The sequence below is a fragment of the Excalfactoria chinensis genome, chromosome Z (genome assembly GCF_039878825.1).
Source record: "Excalfactoria chinensis isolate bCotChi1 chromosome Z, bCotChi1.hap2, whole genome shotgun sequence".
Taxonomy (NCBI): Eukaryota; Metazoa; Chordata; class Aves; order Galliformes; family Phasianidae; genus Excalfactoria; species Excalfactoria chinensis.
In genome coordinates this window covers 32,216,883-32,234,505 of record NC_092857.1, presented here as the reverse complement: position 1 = coordinate 32,234,505, position 17,623 = coordinate 32,216,883, and the positions used below count along the sequence as shown (strand labels likewise).

At 39.5% G+C, this 17,623-nt stretch overlaps 1 protein-coding gene across 1 annotated transcript in view; it reads right to left on the bottom strand.

The window, feature by feature from the left end:
• Nucleotides 1-273: 273 nt before the first annotated feature.
• The window catches only part of LOC140263875 (ADAMTS-like protein 1), a 93,935-nt gene continuing 76,585 nt past the window's right edge, over nucleotides 274-17,623 (bottom strand). The window contains exons 11-14 of the mRNA XM_072359187.1: nucleotides 9,602-9,652; nucleotides 4,780-4,984; nucleotides 3,486-3,633; nucleotides 274-362 (exon numbers count right to left, since the gene is read on the bottom strand). Of these exons, the coding sequence (XP_072215288.1) occupies nucleotides 274-362; nucleotides 3,486-3,633; nucleotides 4,780-4,984; nucleotides 9,602-9,652 (493 nt within the window). The remainder of the gene's footprint in view (nucleotides 363-3,485; nucleotides 3,634-4,779; nucleotides 4,985-9,601; nucleotides 9,653-17,623) is intronic.

Here is a 17,623-nt window from a genome sequence, read left to right as displayed (position 1 = left end):
CTACTTCAGGCAGACAGACTCTCACTGTAATATCACTGTAAATGAATTCAAATAAAACATAAGTGTATTTGTTCAAATTCAGTGTGCATTTGTCCTCTTAAACTCTGCCTCTTAACATCTAAGTTTGACACAGCCTTGAGTCCTTGAGTTTCCATGGTGCTAGGTTTGGTCTTTATCCTTTAATGAAAGCGAAATATAATTTCACCATGTCAGTTCAGCACAAGCTTCAGATCCTCATCACACACATGCCTGCTGCAAAATGTTTTTTAAGACTTACGAAGGCTCTTCAGACACCGCTGCTCCTTCTTCCAGCTCTTGAGCTTGTTTGTACCATGGCAATTTTGCTTCCACGGGAAGTTTCTCTACAGAACAAATGCAAGTACATGAAAACAGTAACCATGCAGCAGCAGTGTTCCCATGTGTGCCAGCCTGTGCTCTTTCATCGAGTGTGCTTGGAATATACACGTGCCTCCGTTCACATGGAGGCTGAGCTCAAGAAGAGAAAGGAGGAGAGGGATGGAACTATGGAGTTGTTATTATGCAGTTGTGAGCTAGATTATGAAGGTCACAGTTCAGCTATATGACCAGATAAATACTTTACAGATGATGCAATTGGGCTACTAAACCAAGCACTTTAGCAAGTATTTTTCAGAGTGAGACTTGGTAATGTAATGACCCTCATTGATGCTTTGAAGGCAAAATGTGTAAAACCCTTGTGCTTATGCTTGAATTTTAGAATTTCAGAGGATGCATTAATCCTGCTTTTGATAGATTACAAAAAGGAATAAAATCCTGATTTGATGGGTGATACCCGAAAAACAGAAACCGTAATAAAATGGTCTAGCTATACTTTTCAACTTTAAGTTTATCAGTTCATCAGCTGTGTGGGTTTAAAAAATGAGCCTGATACTTTTTCTGTCATTTCTGATGAAAAACAGTGGGGCTGCTTTTTCTCCTGTCCAGGATATGCACACAACATAATGAGCCGCTCTGTTCTGGGGAGTGCGGGGCCATTCAACTCTTTCAGCCAAATTCTGCTCTCATGAATTGTCAAAGTAGAGCATTTCAGCTGAAGGCAGTGGAGCTGTTTTAACTCTACAGGGGCATAACGTAAGAGCAAATTTGGCACCATAATTTGGAAATGAGCTCTGCATATTAACAAAATATTTTGGGTCAGGATCAAGAAAAAGACACAAATACAGTAGAATGAAACTCAGAACACTGAAGAGAACCAGGACCAGGCTTATTGGCCACTCACTAACCACCTAAACCTTTTTGATTTAGGTAATGTGTAGGTTTGTACTCATCAATAGGAACAGATTAATGTCATTCAGAATATTTAAGATTTTTCAATAACTTTGTTGTGTATAAGAAGGAACCTTTCATGCATGCACATGAAATTTGCAAACTGTTAGTTTTGTCACAGAGGAAAAATGACTAACAACTTGATTTCACAGCTACTGCAACTTTTATCACGCAAATTGTCTTGGAGCAATATGTTGACTGAGGAAAAAAGGGACAGCAATATAATATCTAGCCAAGTTCTTACTCTAACATATTTACTAGTGCCATTTGAGGATGAATATTTGCCAGCATTGCTCTTAGTTTAATCTATATTTTACCACTTTTGTTATCCAAAATATGTAGGAGATAGTTCTATTTATATGCACTGCAGCCCACTTTATGAGTTTTGGAAAGCCAAATATTACTTCTATGTTTTTTTCCCCTTGGATTCAAGTGCTTGTAAAAAGCAAAAGCTCTTGTGTACAGTTGTCTGCTATGTGACTTTTTAAATAACTTTTGTTTTTTAAAGATATGTATTCAGCAGGAGAGAGATAAAATCAATTGCCATCTATAATATAAAATGATTTGGAGGATGAGAAATGCTGATGTTATACAGTGTGCTTTGACACAAAATGAGTGAAATTCACTCCTAATGTAAGCTAGTGAAAAACTTTTAATTTTGGAGATTAAAGTAAAGTCCCTGCTTTTATAGAAGAGTATAAAAACATTAGATCCTATGTTTTACAGGAAGTTTTATTAAACAAATGAACATTCTCAATAAAAATTGAAAATTACTACTTAATCAAGGGTTATCCTGTATTTTGCCATTATTACTGTAAGATAAAGTGCCTCAGTACATGAATAAACTAAAATGAAATAAATTAGATTAGTTCTTTGCATTCTGGTATTCTTAAGCAAAGAGTGTTAAAAGAGTATTTCACATGTTTTGTTTTGCTATTTCAGTCAGCTAAGAACATTATTTTCTTCCTTTATTTTATTCCAGGTATGGAAGGAAAGGGTAAACCAAGACTAAAACATTCAGCAGAAGCAAGGTACTTTACACAACAACGATTAAATTCGAATTTAAATTTAAATTGCTAGATTCAAGGCATAAAAAATGACAAAATTCCATCTCATAAATAGAATAATTTGTATTAGAAGAGACCTCTGGACATCATCTGGTCCAGCACTTTCCAGGAAGTACGGTACATGGATCTTCAAATATTACCACTTGCATTATGTAATCAAGATGAAGACTAAAATCAAATCCTAGCAAAGTATTATGTTTCAGAAAGAGCTTCCCATCCCATGGGAAAAAATGGAAAAAGGTGAGAGCTATCTCTACTCAGATATTAATGACATTACGCATTGTAAAGGGCAGTACAATAATTGATCTAGGGAAAAGATAACACTCCGTTGTAAGAGTGTACTTCCAGGAAACAGCCATGTGCAGTTACTAGACAAATCCCATTGGAAGAGATGTCTCTACAGGTGCAAGCAAACCTTCCTAGCTGGTATTGCAGCCTTCCAGGCTCCCTAAGCAGAACTCACTTGGTGGTATGCATCATCTGATTTTCAGCATCTTAATGCATTTTGCTTACGCTGCATGCTGGAAGCAGACAGCAGCTTTCTTTACATGGATTCTGAATGTGATAAATGGATAAAGTCTCACAGATTCAGCTGGTTAACTGAGCTCAAGGCCACTGCATCTCCGGATGAAGCTCAGTTATGGTAGCAGAGTCTTTTATTCATCGTGGGATGCAGACTGAGTGAACTCAAGTCCTCCAGCAGAACACAGTGCAAAATACCCTTTGCATTCCTGAGGCCCTGCATCAGAGCTTTGCCACTTTGGTGACTGGTGGATACAGTGAAGTCCCATGCTCCAGATAAACTGGAACCTTGCAAATTGACAAGTTTGTCTATCACAGAACAGCGAGCACAGAAATTAAAATTCCAAATTTCACTCTTCCATCCTGGACCATCATCATGTCACATGTCAAGCTTATTTCACATAACAAATGCTCTTAATGTTCACCAAAATATCAATTCATCTTTCAAAAGAGACTGATTCTTTTGTTATGGTGGAATTTAAGTCTCTAACTTGGGGAAATTAAGATCACTTATATTGCTGTAGCCCAGAAATTTCTGTGAATTAGTCAGCACTCAGACACAAAAATTTATAAAATTCTTTCTCTTATTACCTTTGGGTTTGTAACAAGGAGTGGGTACGATGCATTCTTCTTTTATGTGTGGCTTTGTTTTAGAGCTACAGCCTCCTGTATGCATCCCCCGGTGATCAATGCAAAGGACCACGCGATATCTGAGCCCTTGTCCACAGGTCACAGTGCACTGGAAAAACAAAACAGGAGAAATGAAGAAATGATTGCAGCATGTCGTAGGAGCTACACATAAAAAGAGAATGTGTCACAGACGTACATGTACAACGCAGGGCAAAAGATGATGCGGAAACACCCAACTGTGTTCATGCATTATTCATAATATTTGGCAGTTGTGAATAATGAATAAAGTCAACACAAATATTTGCCTTTTTGTTCTGCACACACTTTGGACTTTTAGCCCCTGGAATTCTTTTGCTGTGCCACACTCTCAGCACTGGCTACTTGGCTTGTGGCCATCCATCCCAAAATGGATATGCTTAGTAACACCCTGTCAGCTTCATCTAGAGCCACTCTGCTTTGCTTGCACAAAGTACTGGAGCTTATGGGTTAAGAGAGGTGACACTCAGCTATTTTGGTACATGGCACCAAACAGAATGGGAAACTATTTAGGCTTTCTTCCCAAAGACACTTTCTTACATCTTTTTTCACTTATGTTTGGTAAGGTACTTCACTCTTTCCCGCTGTGTGGATTGTTTCAGAAGTGTTTGGACAGGTCAAGATCAAACCTAACAATCAGTGGGAAGGTCTATGGATAGTACCAGTGTTCCTTTGTTCTTAGATAGCAGCTTGCTAAACACTTTGCAATCAATAAAGAACACCTCATCTGTGGATAAAACAGCTTAACTTCTAAGAACTCATCTCACTTGTAGAAAAATTGGGGTGGTGAAAAACTGAATTCAAGATTTTTTTTGTGCATGAAAAGGAGAGAAACAGAGTCATTTATGGATCTATAATTTTCTTAATTTTCTAGAAAATTATTAGAAATTATGACAATTTTTGGATGAAAAGATGTAGGACACATGCTATTACCTGATCATGAACAGCTTATTGCTTTTGTTGTGTGCATTTACATTCTCATTCTATTGTTAGTAGCGGATCACTATCAACATTTCAAATCTGGTTTATTTTTCCATCATTCTCCCTAACGCTGTTACATCTTATTAATACACAGCCTGTGCGTTTACCCTGTATTTAGGCAAATAGTGTGATTTGAAACAGAGGAAGGAAAATAATAGAAGTTTCTAATTCAACAAGCTGCATAAAAGATGTGTTTTCAATATACAAAATAAGAAATCATCAAAGTGAAACAGATTACCGGTGACCATTCCTGAGCAAGCCACTTTGGGCAGTCAAATATATTGCAAGGTTGGACAACAGGCATCTTTGGAGTGTACATGCACTTCCATTCTTCCACAGGGCTAATATGCCCTTGAATGTCTTCCTCCACACATGAGACACTGCGGCTTTGAATGCCCCCTCCACAGGATGAGGAGCAGGCAGTCCAGGGTGTACTTTCCCATCTGGGAAAAAGCAAAGTGTGACAGAAAAGAGTCAACAAAAGGAATCCCTGGTGCTCCCATTACTGGCCCCATAAATGCATAAATGGTTACCTGAAGTTGTTTTTCTTTTATTTTAGATTACTCTCAGAAAAAAATTACATTAAGTGGTGATATCAACAAAGCACTCTGATAGGTGCTATCTTTAATTTACAGACTTAAATGTAAAAACCTCCTCTCTACATTAATTCTGACTACTAATTAACTACTACTAATTAACTGACTACTAATTTTATTATAATCTCTTTTATTTAGCTGATGGGATTATAACTTCATAATTCACAACATTCTGAGAAATCTCTGTTACAAATTGCTCGATGTTCATTCTGTTCCTGAACTTATGCTGAACTTATGCTACAGTGAGAGTGGGGCAAGTCTCTTCCCACTGGTGACAAATGACAGGACGAGGGGAAATGGCCTCAAGTTGCACCAGGGCAAGTTTAGGTTGGATATTAGGAAACACTTCTTTACAGAAAGGGTAGTTAGGTACTGGAGTAGGCTCCCCGGGGAGGTGGTTGAATCGCCATCCCTGGATGTGTTTAAGAGCTGTTTGGATGCGTTGCTCAGGGATATGATTTAGAAGAGGGCTTTTAGAGTTAGGGTACTATGGTTAGGCTGCGGTTGGACCTGATGATCTTCAAGGTCTTTTCCAATCTGTGTAATTCTATGATTCTATGATTTACAATGTTACTTTTGCTAGAAGAGGCAAAAAAATAGCAGTGCTTCTTTCAGCTGAAAAACTGAGTTATGGAGGAAAAAAATAAGAGGATTGGAGGAAACTGTCAAAGAGAAGAAGAAGCTATATTTATAGGATATATTGCCATGGATGGATAAATTACATAGGCCTTGTTTTCTTACACCTGAAGCAGGAGGACGAATTCAGACACTATCTTTTCTCAACAGGTGCCATTTGAATGTTGTAATGACAAATCCATATGTCAATGTGTATGGTCCGAAAAGCCATGAATAAGGCTTATTTCAACCCCCCTCACACACTATGATGCATGTACAATAATTTATGTATTGTTTTATATGCATATATGTCTGTCTGCATAAAATGCAGACTGGTATTTCCTCCCTTATATTCAAGTGGCTGTCACAAAAAGGATACAGGACCACTGTTACAATAGCTATGAGTGTGGCTATTCTTTTTAACATGGAAATTTGAAAAAAAAAAAACAACTTGAAATATAATTTTGGTCACAAGGTTGGTTTTTGTTTTTAATTTTTAAATACTGTTGTGGTAAGATCCCCATCTGTTCCTCTTTCAGGAAAGAAAGAAAGAAAAGTGTCAGGTGAGGATGTTTTTCTTGTAGTCACAACTAAGTAATTAGTCTCATTAAATTAACCTCACATGATCACTGTAGTTGTTAAATAACATGAAAAAAACCTATCTTTCCCTGATTTTTTCATTGTATCAGCCCATTTTAATCCTGTCAGCTCCAGTACATTCATGGACAACCTGCACTTGGATAACAGCTAAAAGTGCTCTGAAACACTGAAATGGCATATATAAATAGTTGTTTATGAATGGTAAAGCCATCAACTAATTCTATGTCTGAATGCAAAGAAGTGGTTAAATGACGTTTACACCATGTTATGGTGTGCTCTCTATCAGCCACATATGTCACAGATGAGTACCATGACATTTATAATTCAGCCGTGTCACCTGTGGATTTTCTGGACAAGTCTTTCAGTTAAGGTCTCTAACTATCACAAATATAACTGAAGAGAGTTCAAACTGAAACTGGTAAGCAGCAGAAACTCTTTACACCAGCCTGAGCCAGGCATTGGGTAGCTGTGGCTGGAATTTCGGTAGTTGTTGGGAAAGGCTGCTGGGTGCCTCTGGCCACCTTGGCAATACAAAGGTGATTGAATCTAGGCAAGGTGATTGAATCTTTGTCCCTCAGGTTTTAAATGTGTGTAAGATAGAAAAGAGTTCTCATCCACACAGCTCTTAAAGGTGAAACCTTTCTGAGTTACAAAATGCTGAGCACGGACTGGGAATTTATGAGAGCACATAGTACTGCACTGAAGTGAGTGCTGTATCCACTAAACCATACCTCTCTTCCATGATAAAGCCCAGAGCAGAGGGAGCTGCAGGAAAATCTTGCAGACACTTTCCCAGATTTCCTTTTCACTTCTCCTGGAGTGTTTGCTGCTCTCCTCTGTCCCCAGTATCAGCTCAGACAGGTAGTGTGACCAGGGCCTTTTTTTTTCTGTGTGTGTTTTTGTTCCCATTGTGGAATTGTTTTGTGTTTGTAGTAGTAGTTGTTGTTGTTAGTTTTTAAGTTTTTCCTGAGGTACGTGGGTTGAGAGGACAGGAATATTTTGTCCCCCTGCCCTGGCCCTGACTCATGCCAGCCCTGTGGTCTATATTCAGTGTCTGTTGTCTGTGCATCTGAGTCTTGGTGAAGAGACCTGCCACTGTGTCTTCCCTCTAGGACTGAGGGAGGGAGACTGGAGCCCCGCTTGTGGGTTCACAGGATCAGATGTGAGTGGAGGGGGGGTAAAGGACCCAGCCGGCAGTTGCAGCCTGAGCTGCAAAAAATGTAAAAACACCGCAAGAAGAGTGGCCAGGAGAGTGGATGTAAAGGGACTGTTGTGAGGTGAGACCATAAAACAGAAAAGCTTGAGAAACTGTATCAGGCTTTTGATCACTTTCAGTGTTAATGAAAGCCAAACACCTCAGGGCATTTTGATCCTTCATCTTGGATTTTTGTCAGATGTAAGAAAGCCTCTGCCCAGCTGCCAGCTGAGGATTCTTTTTCCTTAAATACAATCCCTCCACTGTTAAGTGCTGCTGAATCATCCTCTGATACATGCTTGTTTTTGTCAGTGTGCAAGGTCTTTGAACACATTTGAAATTAAACATAGCATTCTCAAAGCTAGTCTTATATCCTGCATAAATATTCTAGCTTCTATATTCCCTAACAAAAGAGGTTTAATTTTCAAAGTTCATAGTTATGTGTTTGTTTGTTTTTTAATAAAAAACACAGAAAAAAATGTGTTCCAGAAAAAAAGAATGAAGGGCTACTCTGAAAGTAATATCTTCTATTTTATCGCATTGGCTCACAACACCAGAGGTAGATATTGGTGGCATGGCAGTAGAGGCCGAATCTTCCCACCAATATTCCACTACATGTTGCTGCCTTTTGACAGATGGCAGCAGAGGGGCACCCTGACACATTGGCATCTGACATTGATGTGCAGATGGAGCAAAGAGGTGGCAATGAATTCCTCGATGCAGAAAAAAAATGGCACCCGCTAACATTCACTGACACTTGTGAATGCTTACGGAGACCAAACAGTGGGTATGAGCACAGTGAGGTGGTGGATTGTGCATTTCAGCAGTAGCAACAGTGACACGGGTCACATCCACTGGTGTGTATTGTTACAAATGCAGCGTGCAGGCTCTTGTTCATCACTGAGGAAAATGCAGAGCTAATGGTGGTGTCTATGTTGAAAAATTGTGTTTTGCAGCTGAGAACTCGCTCTACCAAAAAGTGGTGTTGTGCTACTTGTATCTGTTGTTGTTTCCATGAAAATAATTAGGAAGCATACTTTTGGAGCAACCTATGTACCCTTACCAATGACTCATCACACATAAAGATTGCTAATATGAATAGCAGCTACAATGCATGAAATAAGCTACTCTCCTCCTTGTCTTTTCAGTCAGGTTGGGATAAGCTTGTGATTTGTTGTGGACCCTGTGTCAAATGTGAATACACTACACTTGTACACTTATGCTGGAAGTCCTCACTGTGATTTGATGGAGACCACTTCCTCACCATGGTGAGACCAATGATATGGCAGAGTTTTTTTCTGTGGCATACTAGATATTGTGGGACACAATAAGTTAATTCAGTACTAGTGCATGTCCCAGCAGTGTTTAAAAATCACCTGGTTATTATCCCTCATTCACCAAACATTTTTATTAGCACAAACCTTATTACCTGCTTTAAAAGTAATTGCTCATGTAATTATCTTCATTAAAATCTCAAGTCTTATATTAAAGACATTTTAATTGTGACATAATTAATAATATGCATTGTGCCTTGATTCCATTTCTGTCCCTGATCTCTAAGTTGTCAGAGGAACCAACAGATTAATACCCCTGAGAAAGGCACTAGCATGGGTTTGCTTGATTAGGACACAACACTAATAACTGTCTGAAATAAAAATCTCACGATTTATAAGCATGCAAGAAACAGAAACATCAGAGAGATAGAAGATCTGATATTTCATTGTAGTCACATTCAGATATGAGTAAAGGGAGGGAAAAGGAAAGATGAGAGAGAAAAGGATGGAGGATGGGGAATACTGTGGGAAGAAAGGGACCACACACTTAATAAAGCCACATTAGTGCTTTGGTTAGAATATTGTTTCTGTTCTGCAGCAATAGAATTTATAACAACAGATCAGTAGTTGAACATTTTTAGGTTAACCTGCAGGAGTTCACAGCAAAAAGAAAGCCAGCATCTGTTATCTTATTTTGAGAGCAAAGCAGAATTGCAGGGAAGAGGAAAAATCAATAAACGTATTAGCTAATCCTAGCATCTGGTTGATTGTTTTACATACCGAGGAAGGGGATGGTAGAGGTCATAGGGCATGATCTGCTTGTATCCATCACTGTTAGGAACAATAATGCCAACCCTCTGAGTAGAAGGTACACATAATAAAATAAATACTAAATGATTACTTTATACAACTTTTTACACAACATTACAAAAACAAAATCAAAACAAAGATCCAAAGAAGATACTTTATGTAAGTTGCTACCACATTAAAACACATGCTTTCATCTTACACTTTCCAAGTCACTAAATAATAAACCATGAATTACTACTCTGTTTTTATGAATATACTATTTTTTTACTAAGAACCAAGCCTACTATCACAAAATTATCCATATGTTTTTTTTTTTTTTTTTCAAATATTACTTGACTTTCTAGGTTATAATCTGTCATAAGAAAAAAAATTCTCACATGATAATTAGTTTTGAAGTCACTAATGATAACAGAACCTTTGTCCAGTTCAGAGAGCTCTAGATTAAGCTGTTTTTTAGTTGCTTTATGATTGTTTCTGCCCTTCAGATAAGACTTCTGCTTTTACAGAAGCTGGGATTAGGAACTGAAAGTATCCCCATGCAAGAATTCCAGATCCTCAGTTCTCTCTCTCCACCTTAAATCCACCCAATTTCATTCACCTTCAGAATCGGTCTCTTCATTTGGATTTTCCTTGAAGCCAGCAAGAGCTGGAGAGAAGAGTAACCTGTCAGGGCTTCTGTTTTTTGTTGTTGGTTGTTGTTGTTGGTTTTTTTGCTTTTTTTTTTTTTTTTTTTTTTTTTTTTTTTTTTTGGCACTGTCAAGACAGTTTGGCAATAATGTAGATAAAAACTAGCAATTATCAGAACTGTTTATCAATGCCAGTAATCTGCAAGATGGATATCATTCGATGCATTTGCAAATACAAGATTTCATTGAACTGCTGGCCTGGAATGCCATACTTTTCCATTTTGATAGATTCTGACTCAGAGTAACTCTCTACCCTCATCCTCTCCCAGTTATCTGGCATGGCTATTAATGTCAAACATGATCGTAGAGCACCTCATATATCTCCTCTGTCAGAGCCAGGTGCAATAAGTGACTTGGGATGGGTGGACAGAACCATCAAAGAGTAAATACTAGGTGTAAAAGAACAGAGAACATGTCCCTGTCCAAGTAACAAAGAGAGAAAACTCACTGAAAAGAATGAGGGTGGTGTTTGAGAGTATTACACAGAAGAGAGATGATAGTTATGTTGCCGTGGGTTTCTGAAAGGAGGAAGGAGAAAAGGAGGGGGGAAGGGAAAAAGTATTCTCTGTTCTCAAAAGAGTTCCTTCTAAGTGGTCTAAATATTCAGAGGAGACTCGACATACTTTTTTTTTTTTTTTTTTTTTTTTTTTTTTTTTTTTTGTGCAATTTGACCGTGACAGAAGGATAGATTCCATTGTGTTTTGCAGAGAAGAGTCAGCATTAGGTCAGTGTGTTGGAATTTTCCAGCTAATGTGCCGAAAGGTGCAGAAACCCCATGAGTGTGTTATAGGGACCTGGATGGCTCTGTATCAGTTTATCAATCTCCCCTTACATGGGTCTGCATATTTGTATCCAGAAAGAATTGCCCATCTCCACAAAGTGTAAAAATGCAGAGGCTGGCAGATTTGGTCCAGAGATACTCCTGAAAAGATAAACCGGTCATTTATTCTATGGCCACCAGCAAGTCATTCTGTGATCACCTAGCAAGTCTTTTCAGTTTTTGTTTGATTGGTTAATGCTTGCAAAAGTTTGAGAAAATCCACAGTTGTATTTTAAAAAGATGGAAAGAAACTTTTTTTCCTTTTCTCCTTCTTCCTTCCTGCCTTCCTTCCTTCCTTCCTTCCTTCCTTCCTTCCTTCCTTCCTTCCTTCCTTCCTTCCTTCCTTCCTTCCTTCCTTCCTTCCTTCCTTCCTTCCTTCCTTCCTTCCTTCCTTCCTTCCTTCCCTCCTTCCCTCCTTCCCTCCTTCCCTCCTTCCCTCCTTCCCTCTTCCCTCCTTCCTTCCTTCCTTCCTTCCTTCCTTCCTTCCTTCCTGGCCTTCCTTCCTTCCTTCCTTCCTTCCTTCCTTCCTTCCTTCCTTCCTTCCTTCCTTCCTCCTTCCTTCCTTCCTTCCTTCCTTTCTTTTCTTTTCCTTCCTTCCTTCCTTCCTTCCTTCCTTCCTTCCTTCCTTCCTTCCTTCCTTCCTTCCTTCCTTCCTTCCTTCCTTCCTTCCTTCCTCCTTCCTTCCTTCCTTCCTTCCTTCCTTCCTTCCTTCCTTCCTTCCTTCCTTCCTTCCTTCCTTCCTTCCTTCCTTCCTTCCTTTTCTTCCTTTCTTTTCTTTCTTTTCTTTTCCCTTCCTTCCTTCCTTCCTTCCTTCCCTTCCTTCCTTCCTTCCTTCCTTCCTTCCTTCCTTCCTTCCTTCCTTCCTTCCTTCCTTCCTTCCTCCTTCTTTCCTTCCTTCCTTCCTTCCTTCCTTCCTTCCTTCCTTCCTTCCTTCCTTCCTTCCTTCCTTCCTTCCTCCTTCCTTTTCTTCCTTTCTTTTCTTCTTTCTTTTCCTTCCTTCCTTCCTTCCTTCCTTCCTCCTTCTTCCTTCCTTCCTTCCTTCCTTCCTTCCTTCCTTCCTTCCTTCCTTCCTTCCTTCCTTCCTTCCTCTTCCTTCCTTCCTTCCTTCCTTCCTTCCTTCCTTCCTTCCTTCCTTCTTCCTTCCTTCCTTCCTTCCTTCCTTCCTCCTCCCTCCCTCCCTCCCTCCCTCCCTCCCTCCCTCCCTCCCTCCCTCCCTCCCTCCCTCCCTCCCTCCCTCCCTCCCTCCCTCCCTCCCTCCCTCCCTCCCTCCCTCCCTCCCTCCCTCCCTCCCTCCCTCCCTCCTCCTCCCTCCTCCTTCCCTCCTTCCTTCCTTCCTTCCTTCCTTCTTCCTTCCTTCCTTCCTTCCTTCCTTCCTTCCTTCCTCTTCCTTCCTTCCTTCCTTCCTTCCTTCCTTCCTTCCTTCCCTTCCTTCCTTCCTTCTTTCTTTCCTCTCTTTCCTTCTTAATTTCTTTCTTTCTTAATTTCTTTCTTTCTTTCATTTCATTTTCCTTTTTCTTTTGGTTCATACTTTGAGAGTCTGCTGTTTTCCTGACTGTTCTACCACTACTGCTGAAAATCTACTCTGAAGCCTTTTGCACTTTCCAGCTCATCATCTTGCTGAGGATTAGTTGGAAAAAAAGATTAATATCCCAAGTTCAGAAATGAAATAATTATACTGTAAAAGCACCTAGTGCCTAAGAAAGAAACAGATTTCAAAACATTTCTCTCTCACTGCAGTGAGAAATATTTTCTTTCTAATAAACATTGTCTGTATGCATAATCCAGGTCTGCATGTATTAGAATGCATAATATCCAAGGCCATTCCAATGGAAATAACTGCACTACATCCAAACACTGTTATGAAGATTAAATAACATTTACAAAGCACTAAATTAATATTGTCATTGGAAAGGCTTGACACTCAAAGAATTCTACATTCATAAAGTGCATTTCTGTAAATGGTATAAAGCTCCACAGAATTACTGACACTGCCCTTGTGCATGTGAGAGACTGCCAAAGGTTCACACACTGGCTCTCACAGATCCAGGTAAGCTCCATGGTCAAAGTGAGGACAAAGCCCCTGATACTGATATGCAAGGTTACATTCATGGTTTTAAATGTCAGTTTGAAAAACAAAGCAGAACAGCATATGGTCATTGCACCATTAATGGCAACTTCATCTTTGTAAGCTAGTCTTATGGACGGGGTGGTTGTTTTTTTTTTTTTTACATGTGTGCATTCAGAGTTCACAGAAAAAAAGCTGACCCAAGCAAAGTATAGAAGAAGTACTGCCTAGATGATTTTGGTGAATCTGCACTTCTTCAGTAGACAGAGCAGCTTAAATTCCATGAACCTATCAACACATCATAATCCTACAAAAATATGGAAAAGATCTAGGATATGGGCCTTTGTTCACTGTGCATTACTTGGACAACACAAAGAGGATAATGTGCTAAATAAGCTACTAATGAGCTTAACAGAGAGAGCTACTAATAATTTTTCTGCTGCACTGAGATTTCTGGTTGGCACTGAAGTAGCAGATGGGATTAATTTATACAACACCCGGAATAAACTTGGTACAGAAGGAGCAGGGGAGCATGAAGCAGTTGTGAAGAACTGCTGTGTCCCTCATGCCTGAAACCTCTCATATCTCTCAGACCTACATGTTGTGTCCATATATTCTGAAGATTGGTTTGTTTTTCCTTCTGAGTACTGGCAGTGACTGTAAAATTGCTCTTCCAAGGCATATGTTCAGCTGGAGCTGGAACTGTACACACCAGAGGTGGGTGTGTTGTACCTAGGTCTGCCATCCATGCAAATATTTGGCTTTCTCCTGGGACAGGTGCCTGCAGCAACTTTCCTTGAAAGTGTTCCTCCACAGCTTTCTCCACTCAAGCTAACCCCTTAGCATAAATGGCAGGCTTGAGCATCTCTGTCCTGTAGCTCCCTGATAACACTCTTGACCTACATGTCAGCTCTTCCTGCCTCCCTTTTCTGCATGACTCATACAATAACTCATGAAGTGAAAGGAAAACTTGGGAGATATGAAAAAGTTCATCATGTAAGATAAGACGAGGATTTGTATTTGTTAAGGATTCCACGTGCTGGTCTTTAAAATTATCACAATTTCTAGTCATTGCTAGGATTGATGATGTCTACTGCAATACCTTAGTACAGGCAACGTTGGTTTTTGAATGATTACTTTTGTAAATACTGAGTGTAGCAATTCTCAGATACACTACCAGTACAAATTCCATTGTGTTCATTCCTTTAGGCATTAGTGATTTAATGATTAGCTTTTTATCAGCATGGGACTTGAATATTTATGATGTATTTTGTTTTTAATGATTTCTGCATCTTTGCAAGTTGGTAGAAGGCAACTATCCCCTACCCAAACACTTTTAAATTGGACTCTCATTGGATATTTAATTAACCAATGTGAGATATTGCTGAGAAAGCTTTATTTTTGTGCCACCCTCCAGAAACCTCGCACTTTAGACAGCAAATTCAGCACAATACTTCATCTTTATAATAGATTACATCCTCATGGTGTACAGAATTGAAATGCTGAAAAATGTGGTTTAATTATCACTGCCACAGACTACTAAATTCTAAGCTCTTTACAGAACTTGAAATAGGTGTTATTACTTCAAAGCAGCAAAAATACCTACTTCCTGTTGCACCACTTCTGTAATGCTTCTGAAAATCTTCACCTTTTTAATTCTGCTTAATATTTTATGTTGGTTTGGATATAGACTGATGTAGGCAAGTACAGAAATTTGTTGTGCTATGGTCTTTCCAGTGCAAATATCTTTTACTGACCACCTCACTACTTGCTGTAATTTTGTTCTCTTCTGGATGAAGGATGCAATAAAAAAGACTACCATAACTTCACCTTGGACAGACAGATATCTCTGTTTGATGCTTACTACAGTGCAAGGATTTCCTTCATTTCCTTCCCAACTTGTGATTATCTGATGCATCCCTGATCCTGACAGCTTTTTTTTTTTTTTTATTTTTTTTTCCCCCTCCCTATCTTTTGTCTTTCTTTAATATAAATTACCTCCTGAATTTGCTCTGATATTCATATATTTGCTCTGATGGATGTTTCCTGGCCCACCCTTCATGCCTGTTCTGACAGACTCTTTTTATAGCTTAATTTAAATGCCTTTTGCCCTACCCAACAATTCTAGTTTTTGCCTATTTGGCTTGAAAAGAAAATTGCTTCTTTATTTATTAGGAGTATCTGCAGATGGTCTTTAACCTACACTTGAACTTAGTTGACTCTGGTTATAACTACCAGAACATTTCCAGTGCTATCAGCTCATTCTTCAGCTACATCTTCTGTATCTGGAGACATATATGCTGCCATTTCTTTCTTCACCCTGTATCAAGGTTTCCAATTAGCCTTCCTGAAAACTTACCCAGTGATTCCTTTCCTACTGCTCTGAACTGTTTTTCACCCATATAAAACCTTCATGTCTCATCTCTCCATGGAACTGCTGTCTCTAGCTGGCAAGTCTGTCTTTAGAATCTTTCATGTATCTATGACTGGCTGTAGAAACTGAGACTGGAACCAGAAATCAGAGGAAACCAAGGATCAGAGAGCTCTGCAAGACAGAAAGTCCTTCTCAACCTCTTTAACAAATTAAAAACTTAAGCAAAAATGTAAATCTACAAAAATGACTTCTTGCCTGAGGCAGACATTGGGAAAGGGCATTGTTATGACAAGGTTCCTATATGCATGCACTAAACAGAGATATTGTCAAAAAGCCCAGTACCTGGAGTAACTATGGGATATTTCATGTGAAAATTAAAATCTTTCACGTATCAAGGGCAACATGCAATAAATGAGCCACTGTGTCTCATACCCCTCTCATCACTGTAGATGTACGGCTGCTACTGTGTAAATCAGAAAGCTCTGCCCATCTTTTAAAAGACATACCAGCACTCCACAGGATCAGAGAATGGCTTGAATTGGAATGGAACTCAAGGGTAATCAGTTTCCAGTGCTGCAGGCAGGGTTGCCAACTGCTAGATCAAGTGCTAGACCAGATTGTTTGGGTTGGCCATGCTTCCAAGGATGGAACACCTACAGTCTCTCTTGTCAACCTGTTCTAGCACCTCACCACCCTCTCAGTTAAAAAGTTCCTCCTGACATCTACTATAAATCTCCCCTCCTGTAGCTCAAAATTTTTCCCTTTGTCCTATCACCTACCCATGTAAAAAGCTAATTTCTTTCCAGTTTATAATCTCCCTTTGAATACTGGAAGGCCTTAATGACATCTTCCTTCAACCTTCTCTGCTACAACCCAGCTCCCTCAGCCTTTCTTCATAGGAGAGGGCTCCACCTCTCTCATCATCTTTGTGGCCCTCCTCCAGCCTCTCTTCAAAAACGACACATCTTTCATCTGTTGAGGGCCCCAGATCCAGACATAGTACTCCAGGTGAGGTCTCTCAAGGGCAGAGCAGAGAGGGACAGTCATCTCCCTTGCTATGTTGGCCTTTCTTTTGGTGCAACTCAGGATACCATTGGCATTCCAGGCCACACGCGCACACTGCTGGCTCACATTAAGGTTTTATATACCATGACTCCTAAATCCTTCTCAGCAGAGCTGCTTTCAAGGAGTCCTTCTCTCAGGCTGTATACATATCTGGGATTACCCTTGACCCAAGTGCAAAAACTCAGCCTGGTGTCATTAGCAAATTTGCTCAGGGGTGCACTTGACCCATCATTTATGTCACTGATAAAGATGATAAAAAGTCCCAAGACAGACCCCTGAGGAACGCCACTCACTGCTGGCTGCTACCTGGACACAGAGCCATTGGCCATAACCCTCTGGCTGTGGCCTTCCAAACAAGTCCTTATCTACCAAATAGTCCAGTCTCCAAATCTGTAGCTCTCCAATTTAGATATAAGGATGTGATGGGGGAAAAGGCAAATAGGTTCACTCCAATTTCATTCATCTTCCAAAAATAATCTAGTGAAAATAGGAATACTGCGCTGTTGTGTTACTCATTCCTTAATTGCTGATTACTTTAAAATCTTTAGAGTAACAAACTAAAAAATATGCATTTGGCAATTTTCTGATTCAGGTGACAATTTGTAGTGAAGTGAGGAGAACTCCGATACTGATTAAGGGCATACTCTGTGTAGCCCTTTTAATCACAGATATTTACTCACCACAAGATCTTTTGCTCTTGAATGAAGTGTATAAAAAGTTTGCATGCACAAGTTTGCCAAGAAACAGCATATACGTTCACATTATAAGGTGTACTGAACTTCAGAATCTTGAAGTATAATAGTTGAGTGAGAATGCCAAATGAGAAACCATTATAGGAAGGAAAACAAGCTTACATTTTTGCTGGAGGATTCCACAAACCATGCATGTTTGAGAATTCTTTCAGATCTTTGGGTACTGAAAATCTTGCTTGAACTTCATAATTTTCCAGAATTTTCCCACCAGTTCTACCATTATTTCTGTG